The sequence below is a fragment of the Platalea leucorodia genome (genome assembly GCF_965183815.1).
Source record: "Platalea leucorodia genome assembly, chromosome: 11".
Classification (NCBI taxonomy): domain Eukaryota; kingdom Metazoa; phylum Chordata; class Aves; order Pelecaniformes; family Threskiornithidae; genus Platalea; species Platalea leucorodia.
The window spans coordinates 3,906,073-3,923,877 of NC_138833.1; the positions used below are offsets into that span (position 1 = coordinate 3,906,073).

The 17,805-nt window shown below is 37.5% G+C and overlaps 1 protein-coding gene across 4 annotated transcripts in view; it reads left to right on the forward strand.

Annotated features, from left to right (window-relative positions):
- Nucleotides 1-17,805, forward strand: part of TENM2 (teneurin transmembrane protein 2) — a gene marked incomplete at its 5' end in the record, with an annotated part of 535,531 nt that overhangs the window by 37,345 nt on the left and 480,381 nt on the right. For all 4 annotated transcript variants that reach the window (XM_082323887.1, XM_082323888.1, XM_082323889.1 and 1 more), the window contains one exon: nucleotides 7,112-7,387. In XM_082323887.1, the coding sequence (XP_082180013.1) occupies nucleotides 7,112-7,387 (276 nt within the window). The remainder of the gene's footprint in view (nucleotides 1-7,111; nucleotides 7,388-17,805) is intronic.

A 17,805-nucleotide genomic window follows, 5' to 3' on the forward strand; every position in this document is an offset into this window, starting at 1 on the left:
GCCTGTTCTATTCTCCCTTTCCTTAGCTGAAAAGCTATAAAATGGGGATGATAAAAGCTCACCTCACAAGGAGGTGAAGATAAATAAAGTAATGTTTGAGATGTTCTCAGAGACTGCATTCAGCAGAACCATAGAGAATGTGTGTGAAGTAATTAAAAATATTGTATTCTCTAGTTGGTATATAACAGCTGAATAAGGAAGGTTAAAAAAATTAAAAAAGAGAGAGAGTAGCTCCACAGTCACTGAAGAAGGAAATTTTACTGGAAATATAGAATACGATCACATAACTGAGTATTATATAATATTGTGCGCTAGAGTGAAATCTCATTAGATGCTTGGTTTTATAAACCTTATAACTTTTTTCAAGTGGATATGAATCTACTGTATTAATAGTCAACAGACTTATTGTCAAAAAGAGAAACATCTGTATCCTGGTATTAGGCTTGGGGATCTCCGAGTCAGAAAGAAGCAAGGCAGAAAGAGGATTATAAAAAAGACAATTAAAGGATTTTGCTGTCATTGATGAGAGAAGCTAGAAAATATATTTCAAATTCAAACCACGTGTGGTAACGTGTGTATGGATTTCTGTTCGCTGCTTCTAGTCAGTTTGCTGCAGAAGGCACCGAGGCTGCCGGAGTTTCACTTTTAAGAAAAGCATCGTGTTTCTGTTGAATTTTAAAAATCGTTGCGTGTGTACTACTGTGTTAGTATTTTAACAAAATTTCACAACGTACCTGTATATTCCAAATGGTAGTAAGTATTACCGGAGCGGGGTGCGCATGTACGTAGGCCCGTGCCGGCTGGGTGACAGCACGTCGGAGATGGGCGTAAAGACCTCGGTGACATTCTCCTGCTTCTCAGTACCATCTATACAGCATTTCCCGATGCCGTTGTCACAAATGTGCTCTGCGACGGGAAGATCTATCAGCATTAAGAGTTAAAGTTAACATTCGCCTAGTTATATAATGTTTAGCTTTCCTGACTAGTAATACCTGGAATTTCATAATGAAAATGTCATCCTGCGAATCTTCGTAGTAGGCAGTAACAGAAACGTGTAGGAAGCCTACTGCTGCAGTTAACCCCCAGCTATGGATTTTAAAACCTAGAACAAGGTATAGCTTGTTCATTGCTGTTGTTTTCTAATTTCTAAGGAATCCCTTCTCTGGTATTTTCAGCGTTTGATCAGTGGTGAGTTTGTTCCACAGGAGCTTACCTTCCCCACGCTCCCAAGGGACTATTATTAGGGAAAAATGAATAGAGAGTTAGGAAACAGGAGTGTTAGGAGAGTTCAGGTAAAGAGTTCCGTTTATGTAATGACGTTTGTGGATATTATAAAGGGGAGGAAAAGCTAGCTCATAAACCTGCTGTAGGCTGATGAGTCTCATGGCTAGGATCTCCTCTTTCTTACCTGGCCTCCCGAACCGCGGGGGGTTCTCTCTGCTTGGCGGGATCACAGCGAAAGACGAGCTTATCTTGGCCTTCTGCTTTTCTTTTTGAATTTGTTCTTCAGGGAAGGAATCTTGCAGTCATTGTAATAGCAATGGTGTTAAGAGAGAGCATTTTCTAGACATGTTTCATGCTAATATTAAATTTGCCACAGAGGCTAGTCATTGTGATTTCATGGCTAAAATTCCTGTATGTTGCACAGAAAAGCTACTTCTGATTTAAGTGTATTTAAACCACCAGAAAGATGCAGTGTTATTTTATAATGATGTATTAAAGGGGGAGGGAGAAGGGGATATTTACAAAAGAAAGGGCTTACGTTAATATAATTCTTCTCAAAAATCGTAAATAAAATAGTAGAAAAGCTTCAAAAGTGCAGGAAGACAGTAGTGTATCCCTCAGCTTAGGTTTGGAGTCTCAGTTTGGAGTATCTGATAGTGTAGAATTAGAAACAAAAGTCAGTAAAACATTTTGTAGAACAGGATCTTTAATCATGGGAAAAGAAGAGTATTGAAACAGGTGAAATACAAAGAAGGATTAAAAAAATGGCAGTTGTTTATTGGATAAGGAAGATGAGTAAAAAGGGTAAATGTTAAAAATGTGTGCGATAAGTGGATAAAAAAATGAGATTGGAATAATCTGTTCTCCCTGTCATTATAACAAATGAGAATAATATATAATAAATTCACAAAGAATTGAGAAAAATTACGTGTGCATCAGAGTTTGTTAAAAAGAATGACCTATTCATATACCACAGATTGGAGCTAAATTGTGGTACTTGTGCCAGCAAAAATCATTATAGCTGTGAACATAACAAAAATTTGAGAAAGGATGGAATGTCTTAAATGTATTCTTGTTATACTTCTTGTAATTGATTATAGCAGCGAAGGATGTAAGTGATATTTATCCTTTTGATTTTAGACTTAGCCCAGTTTTGAACTGCCGATCTAGTGTTGAAGGCAGATTTATCATATCTGTGCATTACTGGTTTCAGATGTCTTCCTCTGAGGCATCTTGTAGCGATCACAGCTGGATTAGTTTAATCTTCAGAAGGGCAATTCCTGCAATTTGTAATTACCCAAATGAGACCTTTGCCTAGAGGTTACGTGAAAATAACCTTTGCTTATATGGTAATGCTTTCTAGTCTTAGCTGAGATAATGAGTAGAAATGTACAGCTTTGAATTAAACACACTTTTAAGTAAGCATTTATATACTAAATAACTTAAGTAGTAAATGTCTGTAAAAGGAAACGTGCTCAAAAGATAGTAGATGTATTAATTAAAAGGAAAACATCTTTTCTACCCTATTGAGAGACTATTCACAGCATGTAGATTATGGGCAATGATGATGAAGTACATAAAATTATATTACACTTCTGAACTAGTATACTACTGGTCTGTTTTTGTATGAGAGATTACATACACCTGAAGGGAGCAGCTGGTATTAACTGCTTTTCTTTAATGAAAATGGTCTGGTGATTTCTGCAGGTGGGGCTGAAGGGACGGGGGGGTGGAGGATAGTAAGCTCTGTTGCATATGAAAAAGCAAAAAACCTTGTAATTTTTTTTTTTTTTGGTGATGTGTTTTTTGAGAGAGAGAGGTTTCTTTCTTTTCGCCAAATAAGGGTCTGATGTTATTTATCTCTTTTCACTTAGTGTCACCAGCAATGTAGTAGATGCTACAAGAATCTGAAAGAAAACACGCTTTGGTTTTGAATGTGCAAGAACGGATTCTGCCTGCACGTTTCAGTCCTACTTTGCAAGTGAAGTTTCGGTAAAATGCAGTTACTCTCAACCCCATGCAAGCCCTAGAAATAGAGTATGCTGTATAACACTATAAGAAGCCATCCATCTGCCTTGACTGCTGGTGCTAGCAGCGCATTAGAGCTCATGGACCAGATTTCTCTCTGTGAATACACAGCAGTACAGTTTTAATTCCCAGGGTATGGCAAGCAACAGATACTGCTGCCCGCCTGCCTTTGCTTTTTTTCTCGGAGGTCTTGATTTGCTTGATCTCCTGATCACTAAAAGAGCTGTAAGGAAGATAACTTCTTGAGGGACACACTAAGTCTTAACCCCAGGCCAGGCGGTGCCTGCGTTTCCTTGCTCCAGCTCGTAGGTGCTGTAGTTTGGCTGGCAGTGGGGGCGAGGAAGGCTGCATTGCTCCTGGTGACCTTTCTGTTGTCGGGATCCCGTATGGAGTATTCTGCGTGGATGAGAAATGGGTTAGACGTTTTCTCATTGTTTCTGAGTCTATATTTCATTTGCAGAGTAATAGTAGGGTTCTTTCTGCTATGAATTATTGGATAAATTATTTCTGTGCATCCAGAACTATATTTATCCTCCATCTGAATTTACAAGGGTGGTCTACTAATGCCATTAATACCTTAATGCACAGTAATGGCTGAGCAAATAAGAGAATATTACATTAGTGAAAGCAGTTCTTATGTTATTCAAGAGATGTGGACAGTTTCATTTTAGGGAAACGAGGCATGCAGGAGAATATGATCCAGATCAAGAAAAGGTCTAGGGAGCACAACTATAGTTTTTCTATCTCCTTTTCCTCAGATTTTACAGTAAATTAAGGACTACAAAGATATCAGGAAGTATAATATATATAGATACATTTTTATATATTTAGATATAAAATACATATCCGAAAAATGCTTTTATATATGTGTGTATATAGATGTGAGAAACGCCTCCAAAATATGTTCTTATGTGGTTATCCGTGGGTATCCAAGGACAAGTTATTCTGCCGTTGTATGCTGTCTTACGGAACGCTCTCAAATAATATTTTGCAGAAGCAAACACTGAAAATTAATAAATTAATTTAGAATCTGCCAGAGAAGAACACATTTTTGTTAGAGAGGAAAATCTCTAGAATATTTCATGTCTATCATCAGGATGCTGGAGATTTTCTGTTCTAAGACTGTAAGGAGATTTCGGAGAAGCAGCATAGAAAATCCTCTCCCAGAGGCTCAGAGGCTGATTGTGTTTGTGTTCTTGAGTTGATCTGATCTCCTCCTCGAATTTTTTTAGATTTGGTCAGTTTTCAAATCCTTTTCTCCACGTTTCCGAAAGATGCCAAGTTCCCAGATAATAAAACTCAAATGGATGAATGAATTCTGTGAATGCTATATTTTCCTTCCGCTTTCAGTGGCTTTACCATTTTCCTCAGACAAATGAAGTAAGAATCCCTCTGAAGACTGCTTTTTGCATCAGATGTTATAGTCAGATTTTGACGTCAATACAGGATGCTAATCAGAGTGAAATCATCTGGGCTTGTAATGGTTGTTAAAATCCACCGTATATCATTAAAATGTTTTGCCATGTATGTAAAACAGCTTGATTAAGCTAATATATTCATAATTGGCGTGTATTTGTAGACATATATGCCACCAGCAAACAAGAAAACTTGAAAAACCTGACTTTCATGATGAGTCTGGTAATTTTAATGTGTGTCTAATGTCAACATGCACTCTACCTGTCTAGGTCAGAAAGTGTGGCACCGGTAGGCTTCACTTCACTCAAGTTTTTATATATATTTTATATTTTGAGTTCATTTTGACCTTTTTTTTAAATGAGTCTAAGGTTAGTTTGTTAATATGGCTAAATTAAAACTCTAATCAATTGAGCTGTTTTTGTTAAATCTCTTCTACTGAAATTGCACATGATTAAAATTTACATTTTCTTTAAAAGTAACTTTGTTTCATCTACGTATTATGCTAGAGCTCTTTTGAAAAAAAAGGCAAAAAATCTCTACACTGAAGTGCACTTGAGAAGCTCATTTTTAGGACTGTTCAGTTCATTGCTTTTGACTAAACCACAAAATTTCTGATTACTAGAATAAATATTAGAAGGCAGGTTAAAATATACTCCTCACTAGGAGGGTTCAGGTTAATTTGGTGTTGATGAAAGAGAGCTGACTTTTTTCATGTCAGCCTTTTAATACTCTTTTTAAACGTTGCCACTAAATGCTTCATTTCTTTAGAAGCATCCAGTCGGTGCTATTTCTTTACCAGGTGGTGGTGGCCGCTCTCTTGCTGCTGGCCGGTTCGCTGGTTAAGCCGGGGGTGACGGAGAGCATGTCTGCTCCCTCTCGCCATGCTCTGCGCTGCTGGCTAGCTCTTGCTGGATGAAGACGCAGCTCAGTCTTCCAGAAGAAATCAGTCACCTGCCTTTAATTGACGAGCTCTAGGAATAACGTTAAGTAGGGCCCAGTTTTACGTTTTGTAGATGTGTGCGTACATCCCATATCCGAAAAACACTTTAACAGCTAGGTGTGAGACTGGAGAGGGCTGATCCAGATAGATGAACCAAATAGATTTAATACTGTATAGCCTTTCCTGGCTAATCCATGAAAGAAGTTGTAATACTTAAATAAAAAAAAAAAAAAAAAAAAAAATACAATTAACGTCTTTATTAATGGAAGATGCTTAAGTATGTTTTATATTTAGTATGTGAATTTCTGCTGTATAGCTTCATTCTGCTAAATATATAGAGGAAGAGGAGAAAATATGAACTGCTTTTAGACAAAATGAAGCTACCATTTTAGAAACACAGACCACAGATCTAGTTTCCCTGTGAATTAAGAAGTTAATTAACTAATTGGCGGGTATACGGCCAGAAACTTCAGTCTATCTTTGTTCTTCATTTATAGCCCAATGTAACAAAGCTTTCACCTTGCTTTTCAAAACCTTTGAAAGCCTTAAAGACCAGTGAATATTTCCCTGTATGTTTTTACTGTCCCATTCATTACTGTAGGAAACAAATACATAAGCAGAAATCAGCCAGCAAGTCTACGCTTTCTGAGAATCCTGGGAGACTCCATGTGCTTTAAAAATGTATGAGGCTGGCCCCTGAGTTGTTATTAACTGCTGAAGGTTACATGTTTTGACATTGTTCCTGAAAATTTTGACTTTAAACCCAGTGACCTCCTGATTTTGGTCTCAGTGCATGCTTTCTTCTTGAATATGGTGAAAAAAGGTAGAAAACAATTACCATGATTATGAGGTCCATCTTGATTTCTGTAGAAGAGATTAAACTACCAATCTCACCAAATGTAAAAGTGCAAAACTGGTGTCAAGGTTTCATGACGTTGATAGGTTTGCATTCTTTCAAGGGATCTGTATTTGTAAACTCTGTTTTCCCAAATAAGTGGTTATTTTCCATGAAATAGGAAGCTATATGAAAAATTAGAATAAAAAATCCTCTCTCTATGGAAGACTCATGTATGAGAAAATTAGCTTTGTAAGAAAAAACTCCTTTTTTTGAGTAATCAAATGCTCAGCTTCAAAGCTCGTGCTCTGGTCCTACAAATAGAAGGTTAGATACATAATAAAGCAGGTCATGTCATCAGCTCTTGTCGTGAGCTTTATGTTAGTCACACACCTCAGTGATTAATTATTTGGGGCCAAAATAGTAACCTAAAATTTAGAGATCTTTCTTACCTTTCTTTTGCATATTCCATCCATTTTAACTCTATTCAATATGTTTTAGTTAAAGTCTTGCTAGATCTGTGCACCAGAGATGTAATTCATTACAAAGGCTTAGCATGCAGCATAGTTCAGAGAAATTAAAAAGGTCTGTTATTTTCAAACTTAAAATAAGTCCCCTAGCTTTTAAACTATTTAATTTTTTATTTTTTTTTTTAATTGCCCTTCTAGGAACAAACTTCACCCTTGCAGAACTAGGAATCTGTGAACCCTCTCCCCATCGAAGTGGCTACTGCTCAGACATAGGAATACTCCATCAAGGCTATTCCTTGAGCACCGGCTCTGATGCTGACTCAGACACGGAGGGGGGAATGTCTCCGGAGCATGCCATCAGGCTGTGGGGAAGAGGGATCAAATCCAGGCGAAGTTCCGGTCTGTCAAGTCGTGAAAACTCAGCACTCACGCTTACCGACTCCGACAATGAAAATAAGTCAGATGAGGAGAATGGTAGGCCTTTTTTCTTCTATATGTTCTTAATGCACATGTATGAGAACGTGATCATACTTAAAAATACATGAGTAGTCTTCTGAAGGTGAATTTTTCACTTTTCTTTCTCAGTTCGACTAAAGCTGCTTTTTAATGCTGGGATTTTTTTTTTGTTTTTTAGCCTCAATATCAGGAAACGCTATTACATGTATATCATATGATATTTATTGTGTTTTATCTTACAATTTACTTTCCACGCAATAATCTTTCACAGAAGTTTGTGCTCAGAGTACCTTAAATGACACAACGATGAGAAGCAGAAAGAAATTTCTTAAGAGAAATAGTTTCTCATATGTGATTTTTAGACACAGCTTGAAGTAATGTTAATAATCTACAGTATGCTAGTAGCTGTAACAATGGTGCTAATTTGTAACAATCAGATTTAATTTTGTGTGTTTTTTCATGTTTTTGAAGTTGTAAAAAGATAAAATTAGTTTGGTGTTTGCTTATTGGTAAGTATTGGGGGGCTTTTAGAAAGCAAACGGATGCATCAGACTGAGGCAAAGCACTTGTGTTTAGTATAGTTTATTAAGTTCATAGAAATAAGACTTTAGACTGCGCAACAGTCGTTTGTGACAAAACACCTAGACGTTGGTTGGTTCTCCAAGTAAACTGCGTTAAGCCAGCTGTCCTTTCAAATGCATATAACCCAGATTCCTGTTCTTTATATGTATCAGCTAAAAATTTCTACCTGGGGAATTTTCTGTGCTCACATATTTTTAAATTAAACTGAAGAGGAAAAATAGTAAAAGCGGATTTGCAGGAATTTGCCCTCCATCCTGTAGGGTGATGAAGGGGCAAACTCAGCTTAGTTAAAATATGAACTAAAGCTTTTGACACTTGCCATTCTGAGAAGGTGAAGAGGAATCTCCCTAACATTACACCCTCAGAGCAACTATTCAGGCAGCTGATACCAGCTAATGAAACCAGGTTTCGGCTATGCATATTACTTGTGATAAAATTGAATTCGTTCCATGTTGGGTGCCTCTCAGAAGAGGAATTTTTTCTGATGTTTAGAGTTTAGGCTCCTCCCCACACTCCCTGAGAGTTGTCTCAGTTTCAGCAAAGCCGGTGTGCCAGGCACTAGAAGCACAAGCGACTGCTTGTCAGAGCAAACAAGGCAAAACTGAATTACAGTTTTTATATTGACAGAAAAAAGTTCAGGAAAGTGCAATTGATTTTGTTTGTCACAGCGATCTTTTTTTGTTGATTTAAATGGAATCTTCAAGTAATATCTCCTCTCCCTAGGTGTAGCAGGATACATTTCTTCATCCAAACCTAAAAGGAAAGGTATATTTGCTAATAATGATGCATACAAGGAAGCCAGTATTTTAAAAAGCATCAGTGACTGATTAATTGATTTCCCCCTGCCCTTTTTTTTTTTTTTTTAATGATGCCATTCACAGAAAATATGACAACTTCCATTGACTTTAGTATAGTTTTGGTAAGGCTACTGTGCTTGATTTCAAATAAAAAACCCGACTAATGAATTTCTGGCATTACGGAACGATTTGGATTAATTTCTGTAGCATGACTTCACTTCTCTGAGGGTGAGTGTCTCCATTTCAGTGGAAGCACTGTGCCACACCGTTTGTCTGAGAAGATTAATCTCAGGACCTACTTTCACATATACTGCCACAGACATTGATGAAAAAATGAGTCTGTTTGCTTGCATTTTGTTTTCCTCCTTACAATAAGTGAATTATTAAGTAATTGGAAATACAGTGTAGTGAATCCATTCTTAATAAGTGATCTTTCTAACAATGATGTTTAGTAAGAGAAAGAAGGACATGATCAAACAGCATGCAAGAAACAAACCAGTATGTGGAATTCATTTTTACTTGGAAAGGGTTTTGTGATAAGGGTTTCTGTATGTTTAGTTGTTACAAAAAAAAAAAAAACAACCCAAACACACAAACCCAAAACCCAAAAAACAAAAACAAAACCCCAAACACTCAAGTATGATGCAACTACTATATACACAGAGGCGTTAACTTCAGTAAACTTTTTAGTTTTATTCTCTCACAAATCCTGGTTAGGTCAAAAATCAATGCTTCTTCACATCACTGATTTTATGAAGTTTTGGGATGCATTATCATATAGATTGACAGTTGCCCCACTGGTTCAGCACCACAGTGTGGACACTTACAAAACCATGATTAATTTCTCACGCCTGTGCCCAGCAGTGGTTTCCTACATAATAAACACTGTGTCCTTCAGAAGCAGATCAATAACCTGCTAGGTATTCGTCTTGAAGAGGAAGTAACAAGAATCTGTACTTCAAGAGAAATTCGCTCTCTGATATGGTGTCAGATTTGCAGGATAGTCGCATAAAACAGGACATTTCTTGGTGTGAGATTTTATCCATTTATGCCTAGCAATATTAGAGGGAACTCATGATGCATAGACCGCTGAATTTATTTAAAGTACTGTTGAAGCTTTTTCCCCTGCTACAGTTCAACTCTTGTGTTACAACACAGTAGTTCAAATCTAAAGGTGATATATTTTTTTTTTAAATATTGAGAAGCTGTCACAGTTTGTAGCACTGTACTTAAAAAAACAAACAAACAAACAAACCATACCTCTCACTTTTCTTGTAATATTAAATCTGTTAATGTCACTTTTAGTACATCTCTAAGTAGCACAGAGGAGGCTTAATTTCTAGAAATTGCTCTAACAATATGATTTTGTTCCCATTCGCAAAGCTTATGACCATTTTCTGCACTTCTAGATTTAGTATGATTTAATTTTATCATAAATTAGAATTCTGTGAACCTTGAAATATTAGCAGGTTTGAAATGCTTATAGATAAATTGCAATAATGGAAACTCATTTAAATTCAGTGTTTTACTTGGTATACCAAAATTCTTCCTAACAAAGCACCTTATTGATGATCCAGTTTGAAAAGCAACACTTTTATCTTCAAAAGTCTGATTAGGCTCTAAATTCTTATCATATCTTGCGCTTTTACTACTGTCTCGATCTGGCCGTCTCTTCTTTAGACATGGCAATGTGAACGTATAACAACAAATCTGTCACCAAATTGTAATTCGACATGATGTATTGAGTTGTGAGATTTAAGTAAACTAATCTTTTTGTGATATCTACGAATGTGAGAAGTCAATGGGAAATATAGCTCACCTCTGCTGTCGTGTGCCAGCTTTGTAGAGAGAACTATTTGCAGAGACCCACAGCTACGGAGTATAGGGGATATACCAGAGGGTTCCTGAATGCTTATTTTTTCTTTCCTTTTATTAAATCCTGTAACTGTTTATTCCAAAACATCACGAAAAACTTCTCAAAAGTAGCGTTTGTCACCACTTGTTATGTGTTCTTTCCTAAGCCTACAGTATTCCTATTTCCAGAGTAAAGCTGAGGTGCTGATTGTGTTTAGGTAGTGACCTTGAAGCAAGTACTCTTCCAGGGCTTTTTTTTTTTTTTCTTTTTTTTTAAAGTAGAGCAGTTGTTCTTTTTTTTTTTTTTTTTTAAGTTGAGTTGAAAATGATGTCCTTCTCAAAAATATAAAACCAGTTGTAAAATAAAGCGACTTTCAATTTAAAAATCCATGAAAACAGAACGGTCACAATTAAGGAGGACTGATGTACAGAATGCTTTTGCAACAGATCTGCAACCTTCTCTTCTCCTGGCTTCGCTGTTACTGAATGACCAGTTACAGGCTGTTAGGGAGGTGATTAAACTCAACCAACATTAGACAGATGAGAGTGAAAAGCTGAACAAACCAGTAATACAGAAGAGAAAATGCAATTCTTGGTAGAAGAAAGGAGAACGGAAAAGTAGCATGTAAACTCAGACCTCAGTAATATTTCAGAGTGCTGCAATGAACTAACAGACTCCAAGAGAATCCACAAGGAGGGCTTTCAGTTTGGTACGGGTTTAGATCATGTTAACTCTCCTGTCGTAAAGGAGAAAACATCCGGAATGGTGTTGGTGACTTTTTTTTTTTTTTGTAGAAGGTTGTTACCTTGACACTTTTTGTGTTAGTACCATTATTGTGTATAATGGCTAATACCACCGGTAGAATGGGACATAAAATGTTTATCATGAGATTTCTACTCTGATATTATAATATCAAACACTTGAGAAGTTTCTGTTTTACATTTGTGTGTCAGAAAAGAAAAAAAGCATGTCTTGGGGGAGGAGGAGAGCTTGCAGGACTGAAACCATGTTATTAAAATAATGTCAGACCAAAAAAGATGATCAAGGAATGCTTTTATCTTACTAGTAGTGATTCTGAATTGAGCAGCACGACAAGAATGAATGGGAAGAAATAAAGCAATCTCAAACTTCAGCAAAACAAGGAAAATAGTTCAAGGTCATACTGTGGCAATCTGTGTTTGTGTTTTAAAGAAATCCGCAATAAAACACGGTGATTTTGGTAGCTCTTTGTAGATAATGCCCGTGAAAAGCAAATAATTTTGAATGTACGGAGCCATTTCTGTGTTGATAGTCCAGCTGTACCTGGTGAGGCATGGAAGAGTGGTGCGTTATTGGAGTGAACGTGGAGCGTCCTGACGCTGAATCCGGTAGTGCCATGCACTTTCCTCACTTCATCTCCTTTCCTCCTGGAGATCTTCCCTACTCCGCTGGAGCCAGACTGTCTGCAGCATCAGGTGTGAGGGTTCAAGTCACATGGAAAGGTTTTGTAGGATGCTTCAGATATTTTCAGGTTCGATGTCCATCAGTATTTGCTGTGCTAGTCATATTGGTGACAAGGAATTCTATTATTTTTTTCCACATTACTTTGGTGGTGTTTTTTATTGTAGTAATTACAAGTTTGAATACCAGACAATACTGTGTGTGCATATCACTTATAAAAAAATAGAGTACCATGAATAAAGTAAAATGAAGTTGGGAAAATTGTAGGATAAAATATGAGAAACTGTATTTATGTGTTGTACTTCTCATTGAATCTTATGAGAAAATAGGGAAATTATATTTTCCTTTTTCTTCCCCTGCTATGAAGTTTTCAGTAGTGATTTCATATAGTAATTTCTCAAATGCATATGTAAAGTAAACCTTAAAAAAGCAAACAAAAAACACCCCATAATTCAAACTGACCTCATATTTTATTGTTGCTTCAATTTTATGAGCAGTATAATCTGGGCTTTTCCTGGGATGTTGTTGAATAACAGACTTAGACTTACAGTGGGAAAGAAGAGCTATTACTGCATCCGAGGAGTGTACAGAGAGGCACCAGACCATCAGCTGACAGCCGAGGAGTTTGTTTTCTTATTTTTCCTGTTTTAATTTTGACGTGTTGTTCTCAATATTTTATTACTTCCATTTTTATTCAGCTTTCTATTTCACACTTCATAATTTGCAGAAAAGGTTATGGTGAAACTGTGATTCTGCTCTTGAGAAGATTCTGGTTTTGTTGTATGCATGCTAATGTCTCTGAGTGCTAAGACCAGTCTGAAAGTAGAAGTTTTTAACCTTCCTGGTGACAGAATTCTGTGTGGATTAAAAAAACTGGGAGATTAAGCTTGCTTCCTAAATACTCCCACTAAGAAATACTCACTTTCACCTTTGCGAAATACTTTCCTTGTTGAAATAGGGTGTTTAAACAGTGGTGACACAGTTGGAGGAGATCTGTGTAGTCTTTAATTGGGGGAAAAAAAGATAATGTGCCCTTATTTTGAGATAGTCTGTCTATGTTTTGTGTACAAGAAGAAGCAGGGAAGCTGTAGACTTGCTGTGTATTGCATAGTAGACCGCTGATTTCAGCTGTTAGTACTGGCTGGGAACACCGTGCCCCTTTCTCTCCCAGATCAACCCAGGTAGCTTGGAAACAGCAGGAGGGACAGATATGAAAGAAGAGAGAGGAAGAGCTGCCACAGTTGTACGGGCTGTTCATAACTGAGAAAGTGTCCAGATGGTCCTAAGGAAATGATGAGATTTAAATGAAATGTCATATACTCAGAAAATGGAATTGCATACGTCATACATCAACTAGGCTTTTTAAGAAGGAGTGCTAGGGAGGTTAGCTCGTGCACGGGCATACTTCATCTCTTCTTTAGGAAGGCTTGTAAAGTACTTTGTAAATGACAAATTTAGAAAGTCATTAAAGCACAGTATCAAAGCTTGGTTGCTTAAGTGGATCCAATTTTGATGTGCTCTCAAAACCTGAGGGCACTTCTGATAGGAAGTGGTTTCCTAATGAGGGAATTGACTAGCAGGAACGACTTCTAAAGACTTAACTACACATCAGCTACAATTTTGTCCAGGTAAATGGCTTATGCATTCGGTGCAGGGGGAGGCTAGGTGATGGGGTTAAGGACAAAAAATGGGTATGTAGTACTGGCAAACTTTGAAGCCTTGTGGAAGACAAGGATATGAAATGACAGTATATAAATCTTAAACATTTGTTACAATTCTAATATAACCCAGTAACACTGTAGCGTAGGTCGGCAGGATGATGCCATGGGAGTAGTGCTAAACGTACAGATATATTGAAAGAGCTGAATACATGCTATCTGGAACACAGTGTGTGGTGATATTCTAGAGAGTAAGGATGCAGGTGTGGCAAGAGTGCCAGCTCTGCTTAGGTGGCCTAAAAGGGTACAAAAATGCCATCTTGACATTCAGTTGCTTGTAGCTGGCAATCAGCAATTTGGCAGCCGTTAGATTTTCCATTCAGTTCCGTGTTGACGAGAGAGATGTACACCAGGATCTTGGCGTTTATTCTCCCAGAGATAAATGTATTTCTGGCCCTCATGGTTATAGAAGAAATGGATGGAGTATTAAAAACAAAACAAAAAAATCTCTTATGCGTGGTGTGGTGAGCTCTTATACCATGGGTGTCTGTAATCTTCTGGCCCATTCATTTGAGTCAGGGCTTCAGTGTCTGTACAATTTGTAAATTGTTCTTTCTCTGAGATGTCAGTGATTTCAGTACCTCTGCCACAGGACCTGGCTGAAGCTGTGTCCTTTTCTGCAGTCTCTCTCTTCAGAGTGACTTTTTTGGATTATATGAATGCCCCCTACATAATTGCATGATCCAAGGCAACCAGGAATTGAGACCTGGGAAATGAAATCCAGTATTTAGCCAGGAAACTGAGGAAAACAAAACCATAGGCTGGTGAATTAAGGGTACCTGGAAAATACTGCAGCAGCTGGGTTCACAGACTGCTGAGGCTAGCTGTGATCTTCCTTTTTCCTGAATTCATAGGGAAAGAGCTTTTGCGTGCAGCTGTATCTGCGTCATTGTGTGAAGGTCACAACATGGAGAGCTTTTTAAAAAAAGTCTCAAAATAACAATGAGATTTTTCAATTAATATTTTAATTATGAGCCTTTCCATCTACTAGAGAGAAATGATGAAACTATGTTTAACAAGAACTCCATTACAGCACACCATTCAGTTTGTCAATTATTAGTTTTATTAAAGCAAACTTAGATGATATAGGTCACCTAGGTAAGCAAGCAGCAGCGCCTTTGTTCAAAGCATAACTGAGTTAGAATAATGCCTTTTTATACTTTTCTGTAACAGAGATGTGTGTGTGATAAAGTTAATCCAGCTTGGTAATAAATGCATTGTGAGTGGCTGATGAGCGATAAAACCTTCGCGGGAAGGTTTGCCTGTACACAGTGTTTAACAAAATTTATCATGGTGAAACATAAAAAATAGGTATTTCACATTTCCCTTGTAAACTGAAGCACACATCACAGGAAACCATACATTGAATTTATTTTCTGTCTTCCCTTTCAGAAGGCTGTGAAATTTTACCAAAAGCCTTCTCTAATTTTGTCAAGCCAGATACTGGCACCTCTGCTCATGTAGCATTTATTAATAGCACTATTAATAATCTCCCTAACTACAAAGACGTGCCTGTTTCACTGATCAGTGCATAATTAGGTGAAGTTACATACTGTTTTTTCTAGTCGACCTTTTAGCAGCCTGATCTGGTTGTAGATGTCCCTGCCCATTGCAGGGGGGATGGACTGGATGGGCTTTAAAGGTGCCTTCTATCCCAAACCATTCTATGATTCAGTGATGCCGTGATTCATGAAGCTTGGCCTGAGTCTGACCAACGAACTCTGTTTGATAGTACAGTGAATGCCTATTTGGCGTATGTGTAGAACTACACATGCATGTGGCTGTTTATTATTACTGTTTCTAAATATTTCATTTGATATGCTTCGTGTTTACACTCTGCACACTGTTCTTTTCAAGTAATCTGGCAGCTTGTCGAAGACAATGTATTTGAATTGATTGTTAACATGATGTTGAAATGTAGCATTCTATTCAGGTAAAAGAGAATTCATCTTCAGATAGAAAATGGATGGGAAACTGTACCTTAGCTCTTTTAGTGCCAAAGTTTTAATATGTGTATATTAGAATAAACAGAACTTGTTGAAAACTAAATAATCCCATAATTACTGAGTTTCAAGAGAGATTATTACTTTACTCTCTTTTATTAAAACTGTTTTTTGCTTAGTTCTTAGGTAGTAAATGATAAAGATGTGCCGTAAGTTCCATTCCTTAGATCAGAGGAGAGGAAATGTAATTCGTGAGCCCGAGTTTTATGTTTTTACCCATAAAGTTTTTTTGTGACTCAACTTTTTGCAGAAGCTCCTGGCAGAATTGGACTACTTCTGTCAGATACTATAGGAGCAACCTGGAAATCACCTGTTTGCTTTACTTTTAACTTCACATGGATGAAAGACAACTTTCTGCTTAATTTAAGCTTTTGCACATTCTATGGCAGTCCCTTGACATTGGTAAGGGAAATACTTTTATATATTCGTTCAGTCTTTCTGTAGCATTTGAAATTGCTGAATCTCTGACATTCTTGCTTTAAGAAGCTATGGGGGTGATTGGCAATGCTTCAGAAAGGCTGAAGTTCTGCCTCTCGAATCAAGTGAAAGATTTCTTAGGAGCAGCTGTTTGTCCACTTCCAAAACACTCACCTGTGAAGTCTTTGGCTCACAGACCTCTCATCAACGTTCTTCAACATCTCAAAGGCCGTTGGTAGCACTACAGAGACCATGCTGAAATCTTAACCGTATGTGAACATGAGCTACTAGCTATGATAAAAATAAAGGACCATTTTTTCAATTTACAGTTTGTTTATCTGATGGTTAAAGAACATCAGATTATACTAGAACCCATGAAAGGAAGATACGATGATATCGGAGAGATGGAAGTACTTTGAAGAACTTGCCTTTTCAGTAAAGTTGCCTGCTATTGAAGGCTAATTATCGTTGTTCTTAAAAATGACCACCTACATTTTGTAACTTGCTGTAGGAATGCTTTCCATGTAAATAGGTTTACATGAAGCAGTAGCTTTAAATGTTTTTCCAGGCTGAATAATTTATTTCATTATAATGTGTTACTGTTTGTCACCAGAGGGTGCCATTGCTGTGATCTTCCACATTCTTGTGCTAAAAACCACTGAATTTTGGAAGAGGTGCTGCTTCTAAAGGGTACCTCTTCCTTTAGTTGTGTAAAGCAATGGCAAGAAAAAGCGGCCTTGCGGAGAATAATTTGCGCAACTGGCGGCAGAGCTGTGTGTAGATTCAGTTCTGAATTGGTGCTGTTGGTTTCAGGAAATCAAGCGCTAGTTGGAGCAACCAAGTCCTAAAAAGGGGCTGTTGCCTGGTTATCCACTTGGGCTTGTTACGAACGTACATTTAACTAACACCGCTTACACTGTAGTTGCGTACAAACTCTACATCACTCGTTTCTTACCGAGAAAATCACCTTGAGTTTCTAGATACTTAGTACTGTGCAGCAGAACAACGCTGGTGTCAGAAGAAGAGGCAGCTTTATTTGTGCAGGAAGTCACAGGAAGAGGTACAGTTACTACAAAATAAGTTGCTGATGTACGCTGTGCTGGTTCCTCGGGGCATCCAGTTCAAGGTCCCTTTGCTAATATCAAAAATGTGTACAAGCCGTAGGCTTATATGTACTATCTGTCCACCTAAGTCTGTGGTTGCACAGTGATTATCCATCTCTGGGCAGGTGATGGGGTCTGAGAGAGAGATTTCCACAAGCTGGACTCGAAGATACTTAGTTGATTCCTGGACTGTATCACAGGTACCGTTCATTCACAGAGTGTATCAGACTGTACTTGGATGCAAGGTGAACTCATATTTATACCTTCCATCCTTTGGTATTTTCTCTGTGCTCCCAAATACACAATGCAGCTCTCCAGGTAAATGAAATAAAAAATATGAACTTACCAAGCTTCTTTTCCTATCGGCTAAGATGGAAGAGGAGGTTTTGGTAGGTTTTTTACTTTTTAATTATTAAGAACCATGCTGGTGTTATTGAGGGCTTTCAAATAACATTTCTCTGGGACAGATTTTACAGCTGGGCAACAGTTCAGTGGAAAGGATGGCTTTTGTGATTTCTGCA